This window comes from Mesoplodon densirostris, chromosome 19 (assembly GCF_025265405.1).
Source record: "Mesoplodon densirostris isolate mMesDen1 chromosome 19, mMesDen1 primary haplotype, whole genome shotgun sequence".
Lineage (NCBI taxonomy): Eukaryota > Metazoa > Chordata > Mammalia > Artiodactyla > Ziphiidae > Mesoplodon > Mesoplodon densirostris.
Window position 1 is genome coordinate 16,907,615 of NC_082679.1, and position 21,222 is coordinate 16,928,836.

At 41.3% G+C, this 21,222-nt stretch overlaps 1 protein-coding gene across 4 annotated transcripts; it reads left to right on the forward strand.

Annotated features, from left to right (window-relative positions):
• Positions 1-521: 521 nt before the first annotated feature.
• Positions 522-19,505, forward strand: LOC132480641 (zinc finger protein 543-like). 4 transcript variants are annotated; one of them, XM_060085025.1, is made up of 5 exons: positions 522-753; positions 1,119-1,244; positions 2,783-2,878; positions 17,158-17,258; positions 18,822-19,505. In XM_060085025.1, exons 2-5 carry the CDS (start codon positions 1,211-1,213, stop codon positions 18,900-18,902), a joined length of 312 nt encoding a protein of 103 aa, XP_059941008.1. In that variant the 5' UTR covers positions 522-753; positions 1,119-1,210; the 3' UTR covers positions 18,903-19,505. The 4 variants fall into 4 exon arrangements, 2 of the variants coding, with proteins under 2 accessions (XP_059941008.1, XP_059941007.1); XM_060085024.1 differs by lacking the exons at positions 17,158-17,258; positions 18,822-19,505 and adding exons at positions 7,472-7,608; positions 10,584-10,748; XR_009530661.1 differs by lacking the exon at positions 17,158-17,258 and having other exon boundaries at positions 18,822-18,909.
• The last annotated feature ends 1,717 nt before the right edge of the window (positions 19,506-21,222 follow it).

Genomic DNA, 21,222 nt, shown 5'->3' on the forward strand with positions numbered 1-21,222 from the left:
CAGAGCTATCTGAGACACTCTGTCCCAGGCTAAAGTCCTCATTTTGCCCCGAATAAAACTTAACTCACAACTCTCTGTTGTGCTTTTTGTGTGTGTGTGTGGTCCACAGGACCAACTCTAAGGCTTCAATCTCCATGTATTTGAAGAGTAGCTAGATATCATATATTTCCTCTTAGATACAGAGACACACTTTCTGAGTCATAGTTTGGTGTGGTGTATCCGATTAGGTTTGTAACGTTTGGAGCATCTGAAATCTTTAAAGTTATCTGTGACGGGTGGCGGATAAATCTGTGTGCTTCCCCTTTAAGAAGGTGCGAGGCTCCGCCCCTTCCTAAGAGCCTCAGGCCATCTTTTCCTAGCACCCCACCCAGGGTTCCCTGAAGGCTTTCCGGTTCTTGGCCAGGCTGCCTGCAGGAGGGAAACTACACTACCCAGAAGTCTGTGCCGGGAGGAAGCAGTAAGAATTGGGCCAATAGGGACGGTAAAACGGGCGTTTCCTGTGTTGTTGGCTTGGACTTCCGGCGTCCTGGGGGCGTTAGTTCTTTGGAAACGTGTTTCTTTTGTGCTCACAGGCTTCCCTTGCCCGCGACCTTTCAAAACTTTCCAGAGAATCACCATTAAGAGGCAGGAGCCACCTCTGCGCCTTGTAAGACCTTGTGGGGGGGTCAGAGGGAGCCCACGGGACCCGTTTCGGTTGCCGCCCCTCTTGGTCGCGCTCACACAGGGAATTCGAGGCCATGGTGTAGGCACATGGTGAGGACCAGCTGATTAGTATTATGCTCAACTGCTGATTAGTACTGTGATCATTGCCATCTGTTCCCTCCCCTTCATTACCAGAATGCTTGCTGTCTATGTCTCTCAGGCCACACGGCCTTGGCATCGTTTTATGTCTTTTGTGAATGATTTCAGCAGAGAAGACCTTTGGCTCTAATACAGTAACATTCTGCCCAAAGGCAGTGTCTGCCTCCCCTTGGAGCCTGACACAGAGCTGGGCTCCCAGGAAGTGCTGAGTGATATTGACCTTGGGGCCCTCTGGTCCTTTACCAACGACTGAACGTTGAGCTCTAATCACATCTGTCTGTCCCAGGGCCAACAAAGCTACCTGCTTGACTTTCCAGGCATCCATGACCTTCAAGGACTGGCAGTGACCTTTACCTAGGACGAGTGGGAGCAGCTGGATGCTGCCCAGAGGAGCCTGTACTGGGAGGTGATGCTGGAGACCTGTGGGCTGCTGACCTCTCTGGGTAAGGCCTCATTGCTCTTTCTGTGGGGACCTACAGCCTCTTTCATGCTGCACTTTTCAGGAGGCTTCCGAGGACACTCTCCCTCCTCCCCACGGTCCTGACATGTATTGGTTTTATCTTCAGGCTCCTGTGTCTGCCACAAGGAATTTGGAGCAAGAAACATAGTTTCCCTCAAAACGGCTGAGATGGCAGAGGAGAAGGATTTGTTGGAGGAAATATGGGTGTCTTATAATATTGAGGGGCAGGAGGTCCAGTCAGACACCATGAGAGACTAAAGTCAGGAAATGGAAGAAATCCTGATTAGATACTGGCCTTGATGTCTCCTGATCTGTCTCTTTGTGGGTCTCCTTGTGCCATTCTCAGCAGATTGGCTTTTTCTGCTGCAGGGAGTTGATAGCCGGAAGTGGTCACCCCTGCCCTTGATCTAAGAAACCCCTCAATTCCTTGTCTCTACTTCTTGCTGTACTTTTTTTTTTTTCTCATATATCTGTCTTTCTCTACGTCTGGCTGTCTCTACGTCTGCATGGGTGTTCTAGTGGCAGGAAACAGCCACCCGAGCCCACACTTCTTTTTACCTCTCCAGTGCTCAGCACAGGCTGGCCCTAATTTGTTCCTTCTCCAGATTCCTACAAGATGGAGACTGAGTGGCCAAGCTTGATTGGTTTATAGCCCAGTCAGCAGAACCCCTGGGTAATGGCATGTTGTTCAGCAAGTGAGTGAAGCAGACAGGACATTAGGAGGCATCTTTGTGAGTCTTACTGGCAGTCATTCTAAAAACCAGAATCTCCTTTAAAAGGCTTCTTTGGCCTCTGATGCCTACATGCTCACCCCTTGTGTACTTAAGTCTGGGCCATGATCGTCTCTTGGTATGGGAGATCATTTTAGAGGGTGCACAAACATGGCAAGTGGCAATGATGGACAATCAGAGAAGGCCATTCCTTTTTCTCTTGTTTTCCTGTTGCTGTTTCATGCTTTCTTTTAATGGCCCTTTGACTGTTGGCAATTTCTCTCTTCAACAGAAGGGACAGCCTCAGACTCACAGCCCTGAGCAGGCAGCGTGAGTTCGAGACTTGATAGTTCTGTTTTGATTTTCTTGCAGTAACTTTGCATTTGTGGCAAATGAAACTGTTTTTTTCCATTTCTTACATGGACACAAGATTCCCTTTATGAAGACATGTATTAAAGTTAAATAAAAAGTGGGTCAGTGTCAAGGAAGGCAGTTATTAGCAATGGTCATAATTAATGTTCCATGAACACTGGTGCATCTGGGTCCCATGACTGCATCTGGACAGCTTGGGGGGTCCTCTAGGATGGAGGTCAAGGGAGATGGATCACGCTAGACAGCTAGCACTACCCTACTCAGCCTTTAGGGCCTAATGATAACGTTCTTGGCTTTGGTTCCCAGGTCACAGATCAGTTTGGACAAGAGCAGCCTCATTCCGAGGTTTCCTCTCCATGTCAAAGTCCCAGACAGGACTGAAACATTTCTTTTTGTCTTTGCTAAAATACGAATATCTTATTTCTTTCTCCACAAACAGGATATTCAGTTCCCAAACCAGATCTAATCCACCCACTGAAGCACAGGCAGGAGCTGTGGGTGGTGAAGAGAAGCCTCTCCCAAAGTGCCTGTCCAGGTGGGTGGCCAAGTGTTGGGCAGGAGGGGTCATGGCAACCTTAACTGAGGGGACCACTGCCTCTGGAATTTCGTGGGAAGCTTCTTGTTGTGGCCTCCTTGGGTGCCTGGGACTTTGTCTCGAAGTCCCTTTGTCCTCCCACCTCAACAGATTCTTTTCTGCCACAGGGTAAAGAACCTGTTTTATGTATAAGGGCAAGGCTCTGGGCTCCAACTGCTTGGTATTAAAACCTGCCTTTGCTGGTCACCAGCCCAGTGGCAGTAGGGAAGTTGCATGATTTTGTCGGGCCTCCTTTAGCTAATTTCGGCTGTTAATGTTCACTGCAGTAACAGATAGTCTCCAAAAGCTGAGTGGCTCAACACATGAAAAGGATTTTTCTCACTCATGGCAGGGCTTATGTGGGTCAGTGTGAGATCGTATCACACGGTTATTCAGAGACCCAGGTGTCGCCTGTCTGGCTTTATGGTTACCTTGGCATCATTCTGCTGGCAGAGGGGAAATGAGAGGAAGTATAGAAGTCACACCTACATTGTTTCCCCTCACACTCTGTTGACAAGAATTCAGCAGTTGGCCATCTCTTTTTTTTTTTTCAATTTATTTTATTGAAGTATAGTTGATTTACAGTGTTGTGTTAGTTTCTGGTGTACAGCAAAGCGATTCAGTTATACATATATATAATAGTTTACGTCTACTAATCCCAAATTCCCAATCCATCCCCACCCCGCCCCGCCCTCCCCCTTGGCAGCCACAAGCTTGTTCTCTATGTCTGTGAGTCTATGTCCCTCTTTCAACGCAGCTGGGAACTGAGGTTTAGCTCTGTGTCCAAGGAGAAGAGCAGATGGGTTTCTGGGTTTTGTTTACATCAAACCAGTCTGCTGCACTCAGCCTACTCTTGAAAAATGAAAGTGATAATAATTTCTAACTCATTGGGCTGTTTGAAGATGTAATCATTTGATGCATGAAATTAGTTAGCACCATGCCTGAGTTATAGTTACGAGCTCAAAAAAAGTCAGCTGTTAGGATCTTTCATGTAGTAATAGCAATCACAATGCATAATCTCTCACATGTCCTCCTAGACTCAGAATAAAAGAGTTTATGTTACCATCTCTGCCTATAGGCTGCATCCCACCCTTTTCCACCTGTTCATTTATCCTTCTGTTTGTCAGACAGGAGCAATCCCGAGCTGCATTATCTTCCTGGCTCTCTACTGTAAAACCTCAAGATGACACTTGGCTATGTCTGGCCCACACCTGGGCTGCTGAGAATAGTTAGAGTCACAAAGTGTGTTGATTGGTGCCACTGCAGTCATGGTCTTGCCCCTCTCCTGCTTCCTTGCACTCCCCAGCCAGTTCATGTGTGTCTCTAGCCCCCTTCACAGCCCGATGGAGTCTCTTCCACATACTTACCTTTCAATTACATTCAACATGTTCCATCAAATTCTTCATACCTTAGAAGGAAATCATGATCTTGCCCACTCCTCCATCCTCCACAGTATCAGTGGATGGCCTTGTCATTTAGACAGTTGAGAAGGTGGGAAATGACCTTGTACAAACTCATAACACTCTGCCTCCATTTAACCCAACATTCAGCCATTATCATCCTGCTTATTTTATGGTTTTCACATTGGGTAAATCCATCACCTCCACCACCTCTGTGAGCTCCACTACAAACATCCTGGTCTAAGCTGTCATCACCTTTTGCCAAGACGATGCCAAGACACTTCTAACTAGTTGGCTCACATCTGCTCTGTGTTTCTTCTGATCTGCTCTCTCTCCTGCACCAGCTCTGCCATCCATACAAGCATTGATCCAAACATTCACCACTCCCTGAGCCACTGATGTCTTGGCATACAACCTACTTCATGCCCTTTCTTGCTGCTCAACCTTACAGAGCATCTCTATCTGTCTCATACCTGTAGCTTCCCTTCCCAACTTTGTGGAAGAGGTCTCACCCCCTGCCGTGGCTACTTCCTGCACCAGAGACTAAATCACACCTTCTCCTGCAACTTTGGAGGCTTCTCATGCTTCCTCCTAGAAAGGTAACTGGTATTTAGACTCTGTCACCATAGAGTAGCTTTGACTGTCTTGACTTGATGTAAATGGAGTCCCACAGTTTATTCTGTCATGTCTGTCTGCTTTTTTTTTTTTTTTTTTTTTCCGGTATGTGGGCCTCTCACTGTTGTGGCCTCTCCCATTGCGGAGCACAGGCTCCGGACACGCAGGCTCAGCGGCCATGGCTCACGGGCCCAGTCGCTCCGCAGCATGTGGGATCTTCCCAGACCGGGGCACGAACCCGTGTCCCCCGCATCGGCAGGCGGACGCTTAACCACTGCGCCACCAGGGAAGCCCGAGGAGTTCTTTTTTTTTTTTTTTTTTTTTTTTTTTTTTTTGCGGTACACGGGCCTCTCACTGTTGTGGCCTCTCCCGCTGTGGAGCACAGGCTCCGGACGCGCAGGCTCAGCGGCCATGGCTCACGGGCCCAGCTGCTCCACGGCATGTGGGATCTTCCCGGACCGGGGCACGAACCTGTGTCCCCTGCATCAGCAGGCGGACTCTCAACCACTGTGCCACCAGGGAAGCCCTGTCTGCTTTTGATCTTCGTTATGCCTGTGAGAGTCATTCTTGTGGTTCTATATAGTTCAACTCTGTTCTTCCTTGTATGTCCATTTTCCTGTGATTGCCATTTTAATTTTTTCCTATTATGAACATTCTTGTTCATGTTATTTTTGGAGATATATACCATGTATATATAATATAGTACTCATTTTTGCGGGGAATATACACAGAGAGGAATGACTGGGTCTTAGGGTATGTGTATGTTTAGCTTGAACAGAAACTGCCAAACAGTTTTACAGAGTGGCTGCACCTTTTCACGCTCCCATGAGCCATGTGTGAGAGTGCCCATTGCTACATTCTCATCAGCACTTGGTGTCTTCCCCTTTCCTTTCTGAGGCCCAGTGGTGAGGTGGCTCAGAACCACAGCACTGAAACCATTCTTGATGAGGTCATAGCTTTTATCCTAATTACCAAATGTAAGAACAGTACTAACAACAGTGGATAATGGCCCACAATATACTGAACATTCAACCTGTGCCGGGCACTCTGCTAAGTAATTTACAGGTGTGGTCTTGTTAACCCTCATGGCAGCTGGTGAATTAGGAACTGGGCATCTCCCAGTGTTTCAGGTTAGGAAATGGTCATTTACAGGTGGTTAATAACTGTCAAGATGACTGCTTCATAGAGGCAAGGTTTGAACTGAAGTGACAGTCTTCACCACCACGCTGTACTGGTTTCCGATGCAGCAGAACCTGTTCCACTTTTCTGTACCTCAGCTTTGGTAGCACTTGGTTCCAGTGGTCCCTCTTTTCCAATTCTAACTGGATTGTTCTCTGCCTCTTACTCTGATCGCCTCCTAAATATTGGCTTTGCCTGACATCTCATGGCCCTTTCTTTTGATTGTAATTAGTCTCCCAGAATGATCCACCTCTTCTCTTAGTTCTTCGGCTCATGCATGTTGTGTCCCATATCCATGCCATAATATAGACAGGATAGTTAACAGGTATTCATTGCTTTTTGGTGCTTGTAAACACTGTATATACGCTATTTCAATTCATCCTCACAGTGATTTTTGAGACTCTACTTGTACTCTGATTTGTAGATGAGGAAGCAGAAGGTTGTGGAAGTTGAATGGCTTGCTGAAGGGCAGAAAACTAGCAAGGTGGTGTTGCTGGGATTTGAGCCTGGGCTGATTCTCCCTAGGTACCATGATGTCAAACACAATACTTTGTTGGCTTCTAACATTTATATTTGACTACAGTTGTATACGTTTATATTAATCATAAACCTTGGTTTATGACACACTCATCATCTGGCAGTGTACTATCATGTTTAATTTATTTTTAAACTTTTCCCAGTCATTTATTTATTTCCCCTAAAAAGATTATAGTGGGAACTTCCCTGGTGGTCCAGTGGTTAAGACTCCACGCTTCCAATACAAGGGATGTGGGTTCAATCCCTGGTCGGGGAACTAAGGTCCCAGATGCCACGCAGCGTGGCCAAAAGATTAAAAAAAAATTATAGTGAACACCATCAGCCAATGCAAGAACAGGTGTATTACCAACCAATATCCTACCTTGATCTATATATTTCTTCCCTTTTCTATCCTCTCCCTTCCTGACAAAGATAATCACTGTCTTGAACTTGCCTTCATAATTTCATTACTTTATATGTGGGAGTGTTTTGTATTATAAATTGAATTTCTTTTGTAGATGTGGTGGCTTTCAGATTTTCTGTTTCTTGTGCTGGATTTGCTATTTTGCATCTTAAAAGCAGTTTGTCTATTTCATCTAGTTGTCAATTCATTGGTTTAATTAAAATCGTATCATACCTGTTTGTAAGGATACTTAAACAGCATATTATATGGTTTTCTGTTTTTTAATTTCTGATAAATGGTTATCATACTTGATTCCTATGGCTTGAACGTGTACCACTCACATTCATTTGTTGAAATCCTCACCTCCAAAGATGATGGCATTAGGAGCTGGGGCCTTTGGGAGGTGCAGAAGTCATGAGCATTGAGTGTCTTATCCAATAGGCTCCAGAGAGATCCCTCGTCCCTTCCACCATGTGGGGACACAGCAAGAAGGCACTGGCTATGAACCAGAAAGAATGCCCTCACCAGAATGTGACCACGCTGGTGCCTTGATCGTGGACTCCCCAGCCTCCAGAACTGTGAGAAACAAATTTCTGTTGTTTGTAAGCTACCCAGGCTTTGGTATGTTGTTACAGCAGCCCAAATGGACCAAGACATTGATGTAGTTTTCTGATACATGCTTTTAAAGAATTCAGTGTTAAATTACTAAGAATCACTGTGTGTGAGCTGTAGGGTTTTTTTTCCTTCTTCTCAAAATATTCTGTTACGTCAATATATCACAATGTATTTATCAATTTTTGTGGACATTCACCTATTTCCATAATTTATCCAGAAATTCTAACTATACTACATTGTTCAATGAAACATACCCACTTGTTTCCTTTTCCTTTTTCTTTTTCTTTTGGTGGTTATCCACCTTGCTGCACACATGTGCAGGAGTTTTAGTTGTAATTCTCTTTATGAGTGGAATGACTATGGAAAACAACTTTACAAGATGTTGCCCAGTGTTTTCTAAAGTGATGTTACCTATTTGTTAACTTCACCAGCAATGAATGTGAGATTTCATACACCACATCCTGTCCCACATATGATAATTTGGGGCTCTATAATTTCTTGCAGTTAAATAGATGCTAACTGGTTTCTTACTCTGGTCTTCACTGGCATTTACCTCATTACCACTGAGGTTGAAATCCTCATTAAAAGTTTTTTGGCCAGTGTGTATCTTCTTGTGGAATAGAATAGAGAGCCCAGAAATAGCCACTTTTTAATTGAAATATAGGTCATTTACAATACTATATTAGTTTCATGTGTAGAACATAGTGATTCCATATTTTTATAAATTATACTCCATTTAAAGTACTTACAAAACAATGGCTCTATTTCCCTGTGCTGTACAGTATATTCTTGTTGCTTATCTATTTCATACATAGTATTTTATACCTCTTAATCCCATACAACTATCTTGCCCCTCCTCCTTTACCTCTCCCTACCGGTAACCACTAGTTTGTTCTCTATATCTATGAGTCTTGTTCCTGTTTTATATATATTGGGTTGGCTAAAAAGTGTCTTTGGTTTTTAAGTAAAAATAAAAGACACATTTTTCATTTTCACCAAGAACTTTATTTATTTTTTTAAAAGGATTTTTTTAATGTTTTTATATTTTATTTTATTTATTTTTGGCTGCGTTGGGTCTTCGTCGCTGCACGTGGGCTTTCATCTAGTTGCAGTGAGCGGGGGCTACTCTTCATTGTGGTGTGCAGGCTTCTCATTGCGGTGGCTTCTCTTGTTGTGGAGCACAGGCTCTAGGTGCGTGGGCTTCAGTAATTTTGGCACGCAGGCTCAGTATTTGTGGCTTGAGGGCTCTAGAGTGCAGGCTCAGTATTTGTGGCACACGGGCTTAGTTGCTTCACGGCATGTGGAATCTTCCCGGACCAGGGCTCAAACCCCTATCCTCTGCACTGGCAAGCAGATTAATCTCTTTGCCACCAGGGAAGTCCCACTACTTTTGTCTTTTAACCTCCATAGTTTGTGTATAGATGATTTCCTACCTATACTTATGTTTGCCTTTACTGGTGAGCTTTCCCATTTCATAATTTTCTTGTTTCTAGTTGTGGCCTTTTCTTTTCTGCCTACAGAAGATCCTTTAGCATTTGTTGTAAAGCTGGTTCGGTGGTGCTGAATTCTTTTAGCTTTTGCTTGTCTGTAAAGCTTTTTATTTCTCCATAAAATCTGAACGAGAGTCTCACTGGGTAGAGTATTCTTGGTTGTAGGTTTCCCCCTTTCATCACTGTAAATATATCATGCCATTCCCTTCTGGCCTGCAGAGTTTCTACTGAAAGCTGATAGCATTATGGGAATTCCCTTGTATGTTATTTGTTGCTTTCAATATTTTCTTTCTTACCATGTGTCTTGGCATGTTCCTCCTTGGATTAATCCCGTATGGGACTCTGCAATTCTTGTGAACTTGGAGTGACTGTTACCTTTACCATGTTAAGGAAGTTTTCAGCTATTATCTCTTCAAGTATTTTCTTGGCCCTTTCTCTCTTCTCCTTCTGGGACCCTTATAATGTGAATGTTAGTGTGTTTGATGTTGTCCCAGATATCTCTAAACTGTCCTCATTTCTTTTCTTTTCTTTCTGCTTTGTTCTGTGGCAGCGATTTCCACCACTCTTCCAGTTCACTGATCCATTCTTCTGCCTCATTTATTCTGCTGTTGATCCTTTTATAGTGTATTTTTCATTTTAGTTATTGTATTCTTCAACTCTGTTCGGTTGTTCTTTATATTTTCTAACTCTTTGCTAAAAACTCCTTGTAACTTAACCTTCTCTGCATCCTTTCTTTTCCCGAGTTCTTGGGTCATCTTTACAATCATTACTCTTAACTCTTCTTGGGTAGATTGCCCATCTCCACGTCATTTAGTTGTTCTTGTGGGTTTATTTCTTGTTGCTTCATCTGGAACATATTCCTTTGCTGTCTCATTTTGTCTGAATTTCTATTTGTATTTTTATGTGTGTGTTAGGTTCATTATGTTTTTCAACCTTGGAGAAGTGGCCCTCTATAGGGGATGGACTATTTGTCCCAGCAGTACACTCCCTTCTCATCACCCAAGGGGCAGAGGACAGCTGGTCCTAGGGTAGTTTCTGACCTGTGTTTGAGGACTTAGTTACACAAGCTTAGGGATCATAGTTTTCTTGCTTATGGACTGGCCCCTGGTAAGTGAGGCTGGTCAAGAGGCTTGTGCAGGCTTCCTGGTGGGAGGGGATGATGCTTACCCACTGGAGGGTGGAGCTGGGTTTTGGCTTTCTGTTGAACAGGGCCATGTCAAGGGTGTCTCTAGAGGTGGCTGTGGACTGAGGAAGTCTTTAGGCAGCCTATCTGCCAATGAGTGGGGCTGTGTTCCCACCAAGTTGGCTGTTTGGTCTAAAGCGTCACAGCATGGGAACCTACAGGCTTCTGGGTAGGGTTAGGTCTTGGTGCTAATGACCCCAGAAAGACTTCTACCTTCAGTAACAAGTTAATGTAGATGAATACTCACCAATATCTCCGCCTCCAGTGTGTACGTCCCCAAGGTGAGATACAGCTGCCCCCTGCCTCCCCAGGAGACCCTCTTAAGACCAGCAGGTAGGTCTGGTCTACACCCCTATGAAGTCACTGCTTTTGCCCTAGGTCCCAGTGTACATGAGACTGTGTGTGCACTCCAACAGTGGAGTTTCTGTTTTCCCCAGTCCTGTGGAGCTCCTGCATTCAAGCCCTGCTGGCCTTCAAAAGCCAAGTGCTCTGGGGTCCTCCTCCTGATGCTGGACCCTCAGGCTGGGGAGCCTGACGTGGGGCTAAGAACTCTCCTGTGGCAGAACTTCTGTGATATAATTATCCTCCAGTATTCTCCAGTTTGTGTCTCACCCACCTGGGAGGTATGGGATTTGATTATATTGTTAGTGTGCCCCTCCTACCATCTCGCTCTGGTTTCTTCTTTATGTCTTTGGCTATAGAATTTTTTTTCGGTAGGTTCCAGTCATCTTTATTGATGATGGTTGTTCAGCAGTTAGTTGTGATTTTGGTGTGCTCATGAGAAGAGTTGAACACAAGATCCTTCTACTCCACCATCTTGTTTCCTCTCACTGTCACTAGTTGTTTACTTTTCTTTTTTTGCCACATATTGTGTCTTTTTTCTACATTCAGTTCTGGAGTCAGGAAAGTCCAAGCTCAAGATTCCTATGGGGTTCAGTTTCCTGGCGTGCAGAGAGCCACCTTCTCACTGTGTCCTCAAATGGAGAGAGAAGTCATCGTGTTCATAAGTGAGAACACACAATATGTTAAATATGTAACTTCTTCAGAATAAAAGGAAAAAATAATTTATTAAAAAAAAAACCATTCCAACAAACGGAAGTCCAGGACCACATGGCTTCATAGGTGAATTCTGTCAAACATTTAAAGAAGACCTAACACCCATCCTTCTCAAACTCTTCCAAAAAATTACAGAGGATGGAACACTCCCAAACTCATTCTACAAGGCCACCATCACCCTAATACCAAAACCAAAGATAACTACAGAAAAAGAAAACTACAGACCAATATCACTGATGAACCTAGATGCAAAAATCCTCAACAAAATACTAGCAAACAGAATCCAACAGCACATTAAAGGATCATACATCATGATCAAGTGGGATTTATCCCAGGGATGCAATATACATAAATCAATCAGTGTGATACACCATATTAACAAATTGAAGAATAAAAACCATGCTCATCTCAATAGATGCAAAAAAAGCTTTTGAGAAAATTCAACACCAATTTATGATCAAAACGCTCCAGAAAGTGGGCATAGAGGGAACCTACCTCAACATAATAAGGCCATATGCCATAAACAACAAACCCACAGCAAACATCATTCTCAGTGGTGAAAAACTGAAAGCATTTCCTCTAAGATCAGGAACAAGACAAGGATGTCCACTGTCGCCAACATAGTTTTCAAAGTCCTAGCCACGGCAATCAGAGAAGAAAAAGAAATAAAAGGAATCCAAATTGGAAAAGAAGAAGTAAAGCTGTCACTGTTTGCAGATGACATGATACTATACATAGAGAATCCTAAAGATGCTACCAGAAAAATACTAGAGCTAATCAATGAATTTGGTAAAGTAGCAGGATACAAAATTAATGCACAGAAATCTCTTGCATTCCTATACACTAACTATGAAAAATCAGAAAGAGAAGTTAAGGAAACACTCCCAGTCACCACTGCAACAAAAAGAATAAAATACCTAGGAATACAAAAAAACAAAAATACCTAGGAATAAACCTATCTAAGGAGGTAAAAGACCTGTACTCAGAAGACTATAAGACACTGATGAAAGAAAACAAAGATGACACAAACAGATGGAGAGATATACCATGTTCTTGGATTGGAAGAATCAATATTGTGAAAATGACTGTACTACCCAAAGCAATCTACAGATTCAATGCAATCCCTATCAAATTATCAATGGCATTTTTTACAGAACCAGAAGAAAAAATCTTTAAATTTGTATGGAGACACAAAGCACCCCGAATAGCCAAAGCAATCTTGAGGGGAAAAAACGGAGCTGGAGAAATCAGACTCCCTGACTTCAGACTATACTACAAAGCTACAGCAATCAAGACAGTATGGTAGTGGCACAAAAACAGAAATATTGACCAATGGAACAAGATAGAAAGCCCAGAGATAAACCCATGCACCTACTGTCAACTAAACTGTGACAAAGGAGACAAGGATATACAATGGAGAGAAGACAGTCTCTTCAATAAGTGGTGCTGGGAAAACTGGACAGCTACATGTAAAAGAATGAAATTAGAACACTCCCTAACACCATACACAAAAATAAAGTCAAACTGGATTAAAGACCTAAATGTAAGACTGGACACTATAAAACTCTTAGAGGAAAACATAGGAAGAACACTATGACATAAATCACAGCAAGATCCCTTTTGACCCACCTCCTAGAGAAATGGAAATAAAAAATAATAATAAACAAATGGGATCTAATGAAACTTAAGAGCTTTTGCACAGCAAAGGAAACCATAAACAAGACGAAAAGACAACCCTCAGAATGGGAGAAAATATTTGCAAACGAAGCAGCTGACAAAGGATTAATCTCCAAAATATACAAGCAGCTCAATATCAAAAAGCAAACAACCCAATCCAAAAATGGGCAGAAGAGCTAAATAGACGTTTTTCTAAGAAGACATACAGATGGGCCAAGAGGCACATGAAAAGCTGCTCAACATCACTAATTATTAGAGAAATGGAAATCAAAGCTACAGTGAGGTGTTACCTCACACCAGTAGAACGGGCATCATCAGAAAATCTAGAAACAACAAATGCTGGAGAGGGTGTGGAGAAAAGAAAAGAACCTTCTTGCACTCTTGGTGGGAATGTAAATCGATACAGCCACTATGGAGAACAGTATGGAGGTTCCTTAAAAAACTAAAAATAGAATTACCATATGACCCAGCAATCCCACTACTAGGCATATACCCAGAGAAAACCATAATTCAAAAAGACGCATGCACCCCAATGTTCATTGCAGCACTATTTACAATAGCCAGGTCATGGAAGCAACCTAAATGCCCATCGACAGACAAATGGATAAAGAAGATGTGGTACATATATACAATGGAATATTACTCAGCCATAACAAGGAACAAACTTCGGTCATTTGTAGAGATCCAGATGTACCTAGAGACTCATACAGAGTGAAGTCAGTCAGAAAGAGAAAAACGAATATCATATACTAACACGTATATGTGGGATCTAGAAAAATGATACAGATGAACTGGTTTGCAAGGCAGAAATAGAGACACAGATGTAGAGAACAAACGTATGGACACCAAGGGGGGAAAGCAGGGGTTGGGGGTTGGTGGTGGTGGGATGAATTGGGAGATTGGGATTGACATATACATAGTAATGTGTATAAAATAGATAACTATAAGAACCCACTGTATAAAAAATTAAATTTAAAAAGAATCTGCATATAGCAGCAAGGTGGATAACCACAAAAAAACTTAAATAACTAAAAAGGAAACAAGTGAGTATCTTTAACTGAACAGTATACTCTAGTCAGAATTTATGGATATAATTATGGAAACAGGTGAATGAATGTCCACAAAAATTGATAAATACATTGTGATATACTGGCATAACAGAATATTTCAAGAAGAAAGCAAGCTATAGTGCACACATTGTGATTCTTAGTTATTTAACACTGACTTTTTTAAAAGCATATATCAGAAGACTATAGTAACGTCTTGGTCATTCAGGCTGTTGTGACAAGGTACCACAGCCTGGGTAGCTTACAAACAGAAATTTGTTTCTCAGAGTTTTGGAAGCTGGGAAGCCCAGGATCTAGGTGCCAGCATGGTCACATTCTGGTGAGGGCCTTATTCCTGGTTCATAGCTGGTGCCTTCTCGCTGTCATGGTGGAAGGAGCGAAGGATCTCTCTGGAGCCTGTCTGTTAAAACACTGATCCCATTCAGGAGGGTTCCACCCTCATGACTTACACAGTCTCACCTCTTAATACCATCATCTTTGGATGTAAGGATTTCAACATGTAGGGGACACATTCAAGCCATAGCAATCAACAATGATACTATTTATCAGAAATTAAAAAACAGAAAACTATATTTTCTTTAAATATACTTACAAGCAAGTATGATGTAATAATTAAACCAAGCGATGAACTGACAACTAGATGAGATAGACAAATTGCTTGAAAGATGCAAAATAACACATCCAACACAAGAAACAAAATCTGAAATGCACCACATCTACAAAAGAAATTCAATTTATAATAAAAAACACTCCCATTATAAAGTAATGAAATTATGAAAGCAAGTTGAAGACAGTGATTCAGGAAAAGAGAGGATTGGAAAAAGAAGAAATGTGTAGATAGAGGTAGGATATTGGTTGGTAATACTCCTGTTCTTGCATTGGCTGATGGTGTTCACTATAATCTTTATAGAGAAAATAAACGACTGGAAAAAGTTTAAGAATAAACATGACAGTGCACTGACAAAAGCGTGTCATTAAACTAAGGTTTATGATTAATACAAACCTATACACCTGTAGTCAATTATAAATTTTAGAAGCCAACAGAGTGTATTGTGTTTGACATCATGGTACCTGGGGAGAATCAGCCCAGAAACAAATCCCAGCAACACCCCCTTGCTAGTTTTCTGCCCTTCAGCAAGCCATTCAACTTCCACAAGCTTCTGCCCCCTCACCTACAAACCAGTACAAATAGAGTCTCTCAAAAATCACTGTGAGGATGAATCACACTGCACCTACAGTGCAAGGACCAAAAAGCTATGAATACTTGTTAACTATCCTGTCTATATCACAGCATGGACACGGAACACAACATGCATGAGTTGAAGCTGAAGAACGAAGTAGAGGTGGATCATTCAGGGAAACTAATTACAGTTAAAAGAAGAAAAGGCCATGAGATGCCAGGCAAAGCCTTTTTTTTTTTTTTTTTTTTTTTTTTTTTTGGCTGTGGTGCACAGCATACAGGATCCCAGTTCCCTGACTAGGGATTTTGAACCCATGCCCCCTGCAATGGAAGCAGAGAGCCCTAACCAGTGGACTGCCAGGGAGTTCGCCAGGCAAAGCCAGTATTGAGAGGGCAATCAGACTAAGACGCAGGGAACAATACAGTCAGAATTGGAAAAGAGGGGCCACTGGAACCAAGTGCTACCAAAGCCCAGGTGCAGAAAAGTGGAACAGGTTTCTGCTGTATCAAAAACAAGTACAGCGTGGTGGTGAAGAATGTCACTTCAGTTCAAACCCTGCCTCTACGAAGCAGTCATCTTGACAGTTATTAACCACCTGTAAATGACCATTTCCTAACCTGAAACACTGGGAGATGCCCAGTTCCTAATTCACCAGCTGCCATGAGGGTTAACAAGACCACACCTGTAAATTACTTAGCAGAGTGCCCGGCACAGGTTGAATGTTCAGTATATTGTGGGCCATTATCCACTGTTGTTAGTACTGTTCTTACATTTGGTAATTAGGATAAAAGCTATGACCTCATCAAGAATGGTTTCAGTGCTGTGGTTCTGAGCCACCTCACCACTGGGCCTCAGAAAGGAAAGGGGAAGACACCAACTGCTGATGAGAATGTAGCAATGGGCACTCTCACACATGGCTCATGGGAGCGTGAAAAGGTGCAGCCACTCTGTAAAACTGTCTGGCAGTTTCTGTTCAAGCTAAACATATACATACCCTAAGACCCAGTCATTCCTCTCTGTGTATATTCCCCGCAAAAATGAGTACTATATTATATATACATGGTATATATCTCCAAAAATAACATGAACAAGAATGTTCATAATACAAGAAATAGGGGGAAAAAACGGCAATCAGGAGAATGGACATCCTTACAATGAGATACTGCTGAGTACTGAGAAAGAACAGAGTTGAACTATATAGAACCACAAGAATGACATAATGAAGATCAAAAGAAGATAGACATGACAGAATAAACTGTGGGACTCCATTTACATCAAGTCAAGACAGTCAAAGCTACTCTATGGTGACAGAGTCTAAATACCAGTTACCTTTCTAGGAGGAAGCATGAGAAGCCTCCGAAGTTTCAGGAGAAGTTGTGATTTAGTCTCTGGTGCAGGAAGTAGCCATGGCAGGGGGCGAGACCACTTCCACTAAGTTGGGAAGGGAAGCTACAGGTATGAGACAGATAGAGGTGCTCTGTAAGGTTGAGCAGCAAGAAAGAAGGGCATGAAGTAGGTTGTATGCCAAGACATCAGTGGCTCGGAGTGAGTGGTGACTGTTCGGATCAATGCTTGCATGGGTGGCGGAGCTGGTGCAGGAGAGAGAGCTGATCAGAAGAAACACAGAGCAGATGTGAGCCAACCAGTTAGAAGTTTTTTGGCATCGTCTTGGCAAAAGATGATGAGAGCTTAGACCAGGATGTTCGTGGTGGAACCCATGGAGGTGGTAAAGGTGATGGATTCATGCAATATGGAAAACAAAATAAGCAGGATGATGATGGCTGAATGTTGGGTTAGATGGAGGCACAGTGTTACGAATTTGCACAAGGTCCCACCTTCTCAACTCTCTGAAAAACAGGGCCATCTACTGAAACTGTGGAGGATGGAAGAGTGGGCAAGATCATGATTTCCTTCTTATGCATGAAGAATTCGACGGAACATGTGGGATATAATGCAAAAGTAAGTAGCTGGAAGAGGCTGTCGGGCTGAGGAGGGGGTTAGAGACACATCAACTGAGCTGTTCAAGGAAGCAGGAGAGGGGCAAGAGCATTACTCTGCAGTGGTGCCAATCTAGACACTTGATGACTCCAACTATTCTTAGCAGCCCAGATGTGGGCCAGACATATAGCCAAGTGTCATCTTGAGGTTTTACAGTAGAGAGCCAGGAAGATAATGCAGCTCGGGATTGCTTCTATCTGACAAATGGGAAGATAGATGAATGAATGGATGGAAAAGGGTGGGATGCAGAGTATAGGCAGAGACAGTAAAATAGGAAAATGATATCCCCAAAGGAAGACAATAATTTTCCAGTTACCAGTCAAAAAGAAATTGAGATCTATGAATAGATGAACAAAGAATTGAAAAATAATCATTTCAAAAAAACTGTATGAGCTAAAACAGACAACTCAACAAAATCAGGAAAACAATACATGATCAAAATAAGTTAAATGAAGAGACAGAAACTTTAACATACAACCAAACATATATTCTGGAGCTGAGAATACAATGATGAATCAAAAATTCCATAGAGAGCTTTAACAGATTTGATCATGCAGTAGAACCACTGAATTTAAAGACAGATCATTTGAAATCATACAGTTGGGGGAGGGGAAGAAAAGAGAATGATAAAGAGTGAAGAAAGCCTATGAGACTTTTAAGAACCAATATATGCATTATGGGAGTCCTTCTAGAAGGATAAGAGAAGTGGCAATAAACTTAAGTTAATGAAATAATGGGTGAAAACATCCCAAATATATAGAGAGATATGGACCATCCAGATAAATGAATCTCAGAGTTCCCCAGTCAGTTTCAACACAGAGAAGACTTCAACAGGACACTTTATAATCAAACTGTCAAAATCAAAGACAGAGATTTTTGAAAGCAGCAAAGAAAAAGCAGTTTGTTATACACAAGAGATTCTGGAGGAGTGTCGTGGGTTTCTTCTCAGAAACGTTTGTACCCTTTCCGTTATAAACTCTGAGGATCTAATGTACAGCACAGTGATTATAGTTAATAGTATTGTATCACATACATGAAATTTGCTAGGAGAGGAGATTTTAAGCATTCTTACCAAAAAAAGTGATGGACTGGAGGGGTGGGATAGGGAGGGTGGGAGGGAGGTAGATGCAAGAGGTAAGGGATATGGGAACAGATGTATATGTATAACTGATTCACTTTGTTATAAAGCAGAAACTAATACACCATTTTGAAGCAATTATACTCCACAATAAAGTTGTAAAAAAAAAAGTGATGGATGTGTTAATTAAGTTGATTGTAGTTATATTTTCACAGTGTATACTTATATCAAATAATCATTTTGTATAATTTAAACATTTATATTTAAAGTATATAATATATATAAATTTATTTTTTGTGAGTTATATGTCAGAAAATTTTTAATGAAGGCAAGATCAGATTTTTCCAGGAGGAAAAAACAAAACAACAAAAAAACCCTGAGTAGTTTATCGCCTCTAGAACTGCTTCACAGGAAGTCCTAATGGAATTCTTCAATAAAAATTTTAGGGATTTCCCTCGTGGTCCAGTGGTAAAGAATCCACCTTCCAGTGCAGGGGACGCGGGTTCGATCCCTGGTCGGGGAACTAACATCCCACATGCAACTAAGCCTGCATGCCACAACTACTGAGCTCATGCGCCTCAACTACAGAGAAGCCTGCACGCCACAATGAAAGATCCCACGTGCCACAATGAAGATCCCATGTGTTGCAACAGACTCGACACAGCCAAAAATAAATAAATAAATGTTAAATTTTTTAAAATAATATAAAAACATGGAAGTATAAATCATACTGTAAAGGCACATATATAGTCAAATTCGGAATACTCTAATACAGAAAGCTACAAATTTCCAGTTATTAGATAGGTACTGGAAATGTACAACATGATGACTGTAGTTAACACTGCTGTATGGTATATTTGAAAGAGTAAATCCTGAGAGTCCTCATCACAAGGGAAAAAACTTTTTTTTGTATCTATGTAAGATGATGGGTATTAACTAAGCTTATGTGGTAATCATTTCACAATATATGAAAGCCAGGTTATTAAGCTGTATACCTTAAACTTATACAGTGCTGTATGTCGATTATATCTCAATAAAACTGGAAAAAAGAATATGCCAATATAGTAGTGGTATGCATAAATCACTTTTAAGTCTAGTATAAAAGGTAAAAGACAAAACTATTAAAATAACTGACTACTGTAATTTGATATGGATAAACAATATTAAAATGTAAATTGTGAAATCAATAATATGTGGGTTGGAGAAGTGAAATGTTACAAATTTTGCATGCAACTGAAGTTGTCATCATTAGCTTAAAATAGATGTTATATCTATGTTTTATGTATGCCTCATAGTAAATACAAAGAAAAAAACCTCTAGTCAATTCAAAACATGAAGGGAAAGGAATCACAGCATACCACAATCAAGAAAAAAGTCACAAAGGAACACAGGAAGAAAGGAAGTAAAAAATGACTTTTAAAAAGTCAGAAAACAGGGCCTCCCTGGTGGCGCAAGTGGTTGAGAGTCCGCCTGCCGATGCAGGGGATACGGGTTCGTGCCCCGGTCTGGGAGGATCCCATATGCCGCGGAGCGGCTGGGCCCGTGAGCCATGGCCGCTGAGCCTGCGCGTCCGGAGCCTGCGCGTCCGGAGCCTGTGCTCCGCAACGGGGGAGGCCACAACAGTGAGAGGCCCGCATACCGCAAAAAAAAAAAAAAAAAAAAAAAAAAAAAAAAAGTCAGAAAACAACAAAATCACAATGGTAACTCCTTACTATCAATAATTACTCTCAGACATAGGCTGAAAATGAATGATTGGAAAAAGATATTCCATGCAAATGGTAACCAAAAATGGTCAGAGGGTAGCTACACTTATATAAGACAAAATAGGCTTTAAGTCAGAAACTGTCAGAGAGACAAAGTTTGTCACTGCATAATGATGAAGGGGTCAGTTTATCAAGAAAAATATAAAAATTTAAAATTTATATATAGCCAACATCAGAGCTCCTAAAAATATAGGCAATCTTTCACAGGTTTGAAGGGAGAAATAGACAGCCATACAATAATAGTTGGGGGACTTCAATACCTCACTTACAATTATGGACAGATCATTCAGAGAGAAATGATCTAATGATCCTAATCTCATCAATTAGAAACAGCAGATTTGAACTATCAGTCCAGTTAAACCTAAGAGACATATACAGAACATTCCATCCAAGCAGCAGAATACACAGTCTTCTTAAATACATACAGAACATTCTTCAAGATAGATCATATGTTAGGCCAAAATACAAGTCTTAAGAAATTTAATAAGATTAAAATCATATCAAGTATCTTTTCTGACCACAATTGTATGAAACTAGAAATTAGTAACAGAAAGAAAATGAAAAATGGAGAATTTAAACAATATACTGTTGAGAAAAATCAATCAAAGAAGAAATCAAAAAGACAATTTAAAAATACCTTGAAACAAATGAAAATGGAAATGTAACATACCAAGTCTTATGAGATGCAGCAAAAGCAGTTCTAAGAGGGATGTTTATACCAATAAATGCCTACATTAAGAAAAAAGATCTCAAAAGTCTAACTTCATACCTCAAGGAACTAAAAAAAAAGAACACAGGCCAAAGTTAGCAGAAGGAAGGAAATAATTATTAGAGAAGAAATAAATAGAAACTAGAAAAACAACAAAAGATCAACAAAACTAAGAGTTGACTTTTTGAAAGGATAAACAAAATTGACAAATCTTAAGCTAGACTAACCATGAACATAGGAGAGAAGACTCAATTAAGAAAATTGTACATGAAAGAGGAGACATTACAACTGATGCCAATGAAATGAAAAGGATCAAAAGAGACTACTGTGAACAACTGTATGCCAACTATTATGGATAAGCTACAAGAAGTGGAC

What these genes read in the sequence shown, in the direction of transcription:
- LOC132480641 (XM_060085024.1), top strand. Translation starts at nt 1,211, where the DNA reads ATGCTGGAGACCTGTGGGCTGCTGACCTCTCTGG. An exon ending in TGGGCTGCTGACCTCTCTGG is followed by an intron (nt 1,245 to 2,782) that starts GTAAGGCCTCAT and finishes CTCCACAAACAG; the next exon opens with GATATTCAGTTCCCAAACCA. An exon ending in ACTCCCCAGCCTCCAGAACT is followed by an intron (nt 7,609 to 10,583) that starts GTGAGAAACAAA and finishes CTCCGCCTCCAG; the next exon opens with TGTGTACGTCCCCAAGGTGA.